The sequence below is a fragment of the Bison bison genome, unplaced genomic scaffold (genome assembly GCF_000754665.1).
Source record: "Bison bison bison isolate TAMUID 2011002044 unplaced genomic scaffold, Bison_UMD1.0 scf7180017864295, whole genome shotgun sequence".
Taxonomy (NCBI): domain Eukaryota; kingdom Metazoa; phylum Chordata; class Mammalia; order Artiodactyla; family Bovidae; genus Bison; species Bison bison.
Genome location: NW_011494867.1, coordinates 7,544,691 through 7,552,605, shown reverse-complemented (window position 1 = coordinate 7,552,605; position 7,915 = coordinate 7,544,691). Strand labels below are relative to the sequence as shown.

Genomic DNA, 7,915 nt, shown 5'->3' with positions numbered 1-7,915 from the left:
GGACCCCCTGCCGCGACACTCCCAGGCTTCGCACCCCCTCTTCCCTCTGCCCACAGTGGGCATCCCATCCCGGCACACTCCTACGCACCCCTCAACACCCAGCTCTAGCATCACCACCCATGGGGAGCCTTCCTGGGAACTCCAGGGTGAAAGCGAGTCCCCAGCCCTTGGGGACAGACCTCTATCTCAGCTGCTGCCTCTGGGGGGTTTGTCTGTGGCTGTCTCCCCAGGGACCTGACTCGCCTCCTCACCCCCCGCCTACACAGGGGACAGCAGGCTTGGGGCTCTGAGATTCCAAGGGCATCTTCTCAGCACCTTCCTCTCCGCTTTCTATGGACTCCTAGTACTGCCCCCTCGCCCCGAGTACCCGCCACTGCTCCCCACCAGCCCAAGTGGGCCAGAGCTGACCACTCCCTTCACAGAAGGTGCAACCATCACAGAGGGGCAGGAAGAACAGAAAGGAAAGCGCTGCTGGCTGGAGGTGAGGAGGGAAAAGGGGAGGGCAGCTAGGAGAAAACCTGCGGGTGTGAGAGATTTAGGAAGAAAACAGACATGCAGTGTCCTCTGCAGGATGACGGTAAAGCTGGAGTCTTCCTGAAGGACCATGAGCAGTTACACTCAGCTTCTGGTGCTCAACATTCCTCAGAGGCCAAACTATGTGCCTCTCAGCTCCAGCATCGTTGAATAATCCGGTGGCCACTTTTGGGGAAACAAATTTTAGGGATCATCTCTATGGGCTCAGAGCAGTGTCTCCCAGGAGAGACAGAGACAGAAAGAAAATGTTCCTGAAAGAGAGGCGAAGGAAGACCGTCCTCTCGGAGGTGAGAGTCCATTCCCTCTGGACGAGCAGTCCTGACTTGAGTCCCCGCTGGAAGCCCAAGGGAGAGCGATGATGGTAGGCCATTGAAAGCCAACAGGAGGGGGCTGAGAACACCCCCCTGAGTCATAGGGGGCGGGGATCCCAAAAAAGACAGTGTGTGCCACGCGTATGGGCTGCGGCGGCTGTGCCATGAGCTCTGCCTCAGTCCCTTCCTAGGCGGACCCGCCTCTCCCCACCCACGAGGTCCTGGCAGGGCTGTCAGAGTATAGGGCTGCCTGTGCTAAAGGTGGGCGTGGCCCCCCGGGGTGAATCAGATCACAGCCCAGCCAATCAGGACCTTCCAGGAGACTTGATAGGAAGATACTGAAAGGAAAGTGGGCTCTCACATTTTTTAAGGATTACAGACTCCAAGAATGCAGCCTGAGGCTGCCAGACATCCGTCTTTCCCATCACATGGGGAGCCTCTGTCTGACAGCGAAGCCAGCACACAGAAGCAAAGCCAGGAGATGGAGAGATTAGACATTCACGATCGCGTTTGACTCCTGGGTCCAGCTGTGCCTGAAGTCCACTCCCAGACTGTCCAGTTACGTAACGCAGCCACAGCATCAAATTCTCTTCCTGCTTCAAACCATTTGAACAACATCTGCATCATTTCCAACCAACAGTCCCTGATCAGTACACACAAAACCTGCACTCTTTCCCAAGGAGAGGGCTCCTACTTCCATCAGGGCCTCAACAGACCAAGATTAATGAAGAGTGAGAAATCTCCTCACTCACAGTACAACAGAAGGTAGTACATCTGTCTCATACTTGCTTTTTATAGCCTTTTAAAGCCTGTGTCTGTGTGCCTCGGTTTCCTTATCTGTAAAATGGGAGACAGGAAAACTGACAGTTTGGTTTTGTTAGGAGAAACAAAACACAGCGCGGGAAGCTCCTTGGTGGGGACAGGCGCTCAGCAGGAGCCCAGCCTGTGCACACTCCCTCCACCGCTCCCCCAGTGAGCCCCCATTTACATCTTTCTTGTACTTGGAGGGAAAAAAAAAACACTCCAAGTCAAACAGTCTTTCCTCTTGATAGCTGGCCGTCTCCTAGGGGAGGAGGAGGGCGCTGAGCGGGGACGGAGCAGAAAGTGCTCGTTCCTGTTTACATGTCCTACCTGCAGCAGGACAGTTCCCCCAGGAATTGTGAGCTGTAAACAGTACTTCGGGGCGTTCTCCCAGGACAGCAGCTGAACGTCTTCAATTGCGCTGTAGGAGACTGAGTTTTCCATGTACCCAGTTGGCTGCAGCAAAAGAAAAAAAGAAAAGACATACATCGGTTATGAGATCAGGCACAATCACTGCCTCGGAAAACATTCTTGGTTTAGCAACGAGCACGCGGAGCTGGTACAGACACCTGGCAACTCTGGAGGCCAAAGGAGTTGTCTTTCCTGGCTGGCGGCGCTCAGCTGGAGGGGAGGGGCCGGGGCGGACACCCGCCCACGTGTTTCGGGAGGTGCGGAGTCAGGACTAGACCGGGGGCACCTTGGGGGTGACGCCTGGCCACTGCTCCTCCAGGCATCTGCAGGACCCAGTGTGGCCACAGCCGGAACGGCTCCACCCATCACCGTGTCCCAGCCACCACCCTCCCCTGCCCAGGAAGTGGTCATAGCCCCCTGCCCTCCAGACTCCCCTCCTGTCTCCCCCTGCAGACACATGGTCCCCACTTGGCACTCAGGGCCGCGTCCCGAGTCAGCAAACTCGACCACTCCACGCCTCTGCTTGCATCTGCCAGGGGTTCCTGGTGACCCAACCACTAACTCCACCCACAGGCTCCCCGCATCTGGCCTCGCGCCCGCTCCAGTCCCACCCCACCTCCCTCTCCCTCTCCATGCATCCCGACACGGGCCTGCGGACAGCACTCGGCCTGCCCTGTATCCCCAAAAGGTGGGGTCACCCCCACCCCACCCTGCCATCTCCTCTTCCACTCTCCAGACCCCGAAACCCACAGGGCTGCCCCCTCCCCGGGTCCCGCATGCTCACTACATCCGTCTCCATCCCTGTGACCTGTGCGGGCTGTCTGTCTGCCGTCTGCCTCCCCCAGGCCGCGGCTCCATGAGGTCAGGCCACGGCTATCTCGGTCCCCACTCTGTCTCCAAGGTCCGGTGCACGGCAAGGACCCAGTGACTTGTGTTGAAAGGGGGCGACTGGTGAGGGTTATCACCAGTCAGTGCCGGGGTGAGGGTGGGGCGAAGGAAATTCAGTCGCTCATGGCTGAGTGAGCTCCTCTGTGACGGAGAGGAGGTGCCAGGCACCCAGAGGCCATGTCCTTGGCACTCAGGGCCCGGGAAGCCAGACTTCAGCAGCATCGCAGGCGAGCGTGGCCCAGCTGGGAAAGGGGACAGCTAACACCCCCCGCAATGTGACACAGGCCAAGGCTCCCTGAGAAGGGTGACAGCTAACACCCCCCACAATCTGACACAGGCCAAGACGCCCCGAGCGTGCGGCAGGAGCTACCGCCTTTGACTCTTATAACCATGCCCAGAGCAGGTGCCGGGCTGTCCCCCTGCACGGATGAGGAAAACGAGACTCAGGAGGTCACCTGACTGGCCCAGGGCCGCCTGGCTGCTGGCTCAGGGATCTCCGACCTGATCAGTAAGCTCTGACACAAGCAATGTAAAATCTGGGGCCCAGCAAGCGAATTTTCCCCTAAGGACTGAGGACCTCCATGAGGCTTTCTTTTTTTTTCTAAATTAAATTTATTTTTTAATTGCAGTACAATTGTTTTAGAGTACTGTGTTGGTTTCTGCCCACCAAGTTGTTTATTTTCAATTCCTATCTGCCAAAGCTGAGATACGGTGGTGTTGGTGACTGAGGAGCAGAAAAGGGTTGAAGGCCTAAGCTGCCTCAAATTTCCCTGATACGATCAGCTCCCACGCTCAGGCAGTCAGAGGGACTGATCGATCAATTCATTCATTCACTCACCCAGTCAGTCACCTAACAGACACTTAACTGAGCACCTGTTACCTTCCAGGCCGCGTGCTGGCTGCTGTGGGATCCAGCAGTGAACAAGACGGAAGCCCAGTGGGGCAGAGAGACAACAGACAGACAGACAGAAACACCCAGCGACTGCAGAGTGGTGAGTGCGGCACGGAAAACCAGGACCGGCCGTGGGGCACCGAGGAACGAGGGCGGCAAAGTGCGGCTCGGCGCAAAGGGCCGGGGGCGGCCACAAGATGGGGGCATTCGCTCGGGGAGGAGTGAGGCAGGACGGGTGAGAAAGGCCGTGGCGAGGCGGGCCAGGCCACACCCGGAGGCACGGGCAGGCCCGGCTGGGCTCCGGGAACGGGTGCCCACGGGCGGGAGGGGCAGGGCTGCGGGGCGCTCTCCAGCATCACTGGACTGCTGCGTGGACCGAGAGGGCGGAAGCAGGAACAGCCTGGAGCCTCCTCCTCGGGTCCAGATGAGCCAAGAGGCCGCCCAGACTGCAGCGGGGGTGGGGAGCCAAGTTCACCCGGCCCTTCTCTCCGGCCCATGGCCCACCCCTTGGCACCAACCCAGGCAACCTCGGTGTCCAGCCAAGACGGTCTGCCAATGCATCCCAAAGGCAAACGCGTGGGCTCCCCATGGCCCCTCTGCCCTGCGCCACAGCCGTCACGTTCTCAATATTCTGCATAAATGACTCAGCCCCGACCGCACGTCCTGTCCTGAGCAGACCAGCAGCACCAGGGGCCTCGGGGATTCGTGTGAACAGGCTTGTGCTGCCTGCTGACTGTCTCCGTGCTGGTGTTTTCAGCACAACGCGATGGGAACTTTCACCTGCCCTGTTTCACATGCCTGATGTTTAGGAGGTGATGGGTATACCTCCCTGACAGACGAAGGAAGATTTTCCTAAGTAAAAAAATGCCCATCCATGCATAACATACTTGGGAAGAGGCTTTGGTGACTAGTTTTACGTATTAAATTAAAAATAAATTAATAAATTAAAGAACTCTCCTTTAGAAAGCAATGGCGCCTGCATGCCTGGACGCGCTGAAGGTCTTTCTCTCCTTGGCGGCCCACAGCTACCCCTTTGCCTTTTCATGGTCTGGCTGGTTCCTAAACCCCAGCCCACGGTCCCCTTGGTGCACAGAGAAGTCAGAGAACACGGGCCAGGACGCAGTTGCTTTGGCATCTAGAAAATCACCTGGCCACACCCAGCGACGGGTACGGAAACCCATTCGAAAATCCCACAGTGGTACAGTGTGTGAGCACATGGAAACCCATTCGAAAATCCCACAGCGGTACAGTGTGTGAGCACATGGGGCGGATCTGATTATCGAGGAAACGGCCAGTTTGGAGTCACACCTTGGGCACGTGAGCAGAAAGCCTGGATGCTTCTATTTCCCACCACGGTGTCCTGGAGAGGCCCTGCACTGCCCGGAGCCCACGCCCACACCAAGCCCGTGGGAACACGCTCCAGATGACCACGACAGGTGGGACTTAGTGTGACAGGGGGACAGCTGACCACCATGCCTGCTTTTCTCGTGACCTGGCTGCAGCTGTCTCAAGGTGGCCTTGATTAGAAGTTTCAGCACAAGCATTTTCGGGAAACACTGGATATAAATAAACACATACTGTTTTTTTTTTTTTTTTAAAGCAGATGTATTGCTGTTTGAAGTAGTACTGGCAAAAAGCAAAACTTGGAGAATTAATGAGTTCTGTGTTTGAGCCACTTACTTGCGGGTCTTTGTATAAGTTACTGCACCTCTCTTGATACCACTTCCGCCAATGGTAAAATGAGAATTTATTAGGTAAAATAGAATTTAAAGGGGATCCAATCTGTTAATGGCTCAGCACAGCATCTGGAACACACTGAAAAACTCAATAAAAATAAACTATTGTGAGAAACACTAAACTTTTTTATCTCCAGGATCCTCCTCCCCTAAAGCCATAATTCTAATCTAACCGTGAGAAAAACATCGGACAAACTCCAACCGAATGACAGTCCTCACCAAATACAAGGTGAGTCTGAGCATCTGTCCCTGTCAAGTCTACGCAGACAAGATGACTAAATGGACTGGAGGCCCATATGAGATGCTGGGACAGAAAAACGACATTAGGGGAAAACTAAGGAAACCGAAGTGTGAACTTCAGTAACAGCACATCAGTATGAGTTCATTAGCTGTGACAAACATCTTGTGCTTTCACAAGATGTTAACATTGGGGGCGGGGGGCGGCGGGCAGAGAATTTTCCTGGCGGTCCAGTGGTTGAGACTCTGCACTTCCAAGGCAGGGGGCGTAGGTTCGCTCCCCGGTCAGGGAACTGAAACTCTGCACGTTGCACAGCAAGGCCAACCCTCCCCACCCCACCCCGCAAATGAAAAACCACCGCGGAAGGCGGGTGTGGGGTCTGCAGGAGCTCTCTGTGTGTCCTTGCAGCTTTCCTTTGCCTCTCAAACAGTCCTGATGCAAAAGCCTCACTAAGAAAAGCGCCCCGCTGCTGCTACCGCTACTGCTGACGCTCTTGTCAGCATCGTGGACGGGCCCTGGAGCCCCTGAGGTCTCCGAGGGGTGCGGGCAGCCCGGGACTGGAAGACCCCCGGCCCTCTCTGGATGCAGGTGTCAGCCTGTGCAGGCCGAGGACCTCCTTCATCCTGGGTACTTTCACACTGCCGGGACGCTTTCACAGAGGACTGATAATTCCCTGGTAATCTGAACACGATGATCAGGGCTACAGCAGAGGAGATTCCTGCATGGGGTAAAGGCTGAGTTAGGTAGAAAGGAAAAATTAAATTCTCTGCTTGAGGAGAGCGAGGAAAACCCGCTCTAAGAGGAGTTCTTAAGAGAACATTAAGCAGATGACGAGTTATCGTACCGTGTGGCTCTGTTTGTATGACATCCTAGAATACGCGAGAACTACAGCGACGGCTCCGACCAGTGGTGGCCAGCAGGGGGGCGAGGGGACTGGTTACCGAGGGGCACGGGAGTGGGGGCACCTCTGGGGCGATGGAAACAGTCTGTCCAACGGTGGTGGGTTACCTGACCACACACACTCACTGAAGTCCACAGATGCACACACACAGGAAGTGGATTTCACCAAATGTAAAGTACAACTCAAACCCGACTAAGAAAGGCAACGCGTGAACGTTCAAGGTAATTTGGGAGAAATGATGAATAGGACGAAATCTCTCAGACAGAATCGTCATCAAGACCGCTCACAAGCACTCTGGCAGACCGCCTGTGTTATTTTTTAACACCTCACTTTTTGAAGGTCCATACAGTCCTGTAACTTGCCTTTTCCCACACAATGCTGCAGCATATGCCCACCCCATCTTCGGAGCTGTTAAATATTCGACCCCTCGAGTCTCATCACCACTCCGGCCCCTCCCCCAGACGGCGCGGTGGTCCCGCTCCGTGCTCACACACAGCGCCACAATGGACGTCCCTGTGAAGAAGCACGTTCTCCTGCCCCGTGTTTAGGATTACTTCCTTAGGCCGGATTCCCAGAAATGGAATTACTGGGACAAAGGGTAAGAGCATATTTTATGTTTCTGCCAAACTGCTCTCGTTAAGGAGAAATTAAGGAGAACTGGGGAGCCCTGGCTAAGACCAGGGGCCTTTACCCCGGGCCACCAGCTTGGCTGGGTCCTGTGGGCTGCGGCGGGCCTGCGATGTAACTGCAGGGCAAGGGTACTGGTATCTCAGAGGCTGCGGGGGGCCCTTCTGCGGGGCGGGGTGGGGTGGGGTCGGGGGGAGGTCCTTCTGAAAGCAGGGTCCTTGCACCTGGGGAAGCTGGGGGACAGGTCGGGGTGCCTCTGTCCTCTTGCTCTCAGAGACTGATGAGGAGCCAGGTGGGGGCCCTGTTGTAGACAGACCGGGAAGAGACCACGGCCGCCTCCCTACCCCATCACGTAGCACCTGGGCTTGTTGGAGGCAGCAGGGTCTGGAGAGATGTCATCAAGGTCCCCAGGGACCCCCAAACGCCCTCAAAGTTGACATTCCAAACCCTGGACCTTCTCGGGTTTCCCGTGAGGCAGGGAGCAGGGTGACCACAGGCGCCCCGCCCCCTCCCACCCCAACAGGGGCCGGCAGGATGTCTCCAGCCTCCGCCTCCCCTGCCTCTCCGGGGAACCCC

General features: G+C 56.3%; 1 protein-coding gene across 4 annotated transcripts in view; it reads right to left on the bottom strand.

Annotated features, from left to right (window-relative positions):
- CMIP (c-Maf inducing protein) overlaps positions 1–7,915 on the bottom strand; it is a 213,864-nt gene that overhangs the window by 77,655 nt on the left and 128,294 nt on the right. For all 4 annotated transcript variants that reach the window (XM_010850800.1, XM_010850797.1, XM_010850798.1 and 1 more), the window contains exon 2: positions 1,977–2,102. In XM_010850800.1, coding sequence (XP_010849102.1) covers positions 1,977–2,090 — 114 coding nt within the window. In that variant the 5' untranslated portion in view covers positions 2,091–2,102. The remainder of the gene's footprint in view (positions 1–1,976; positions 2,103–7,915) is intronic.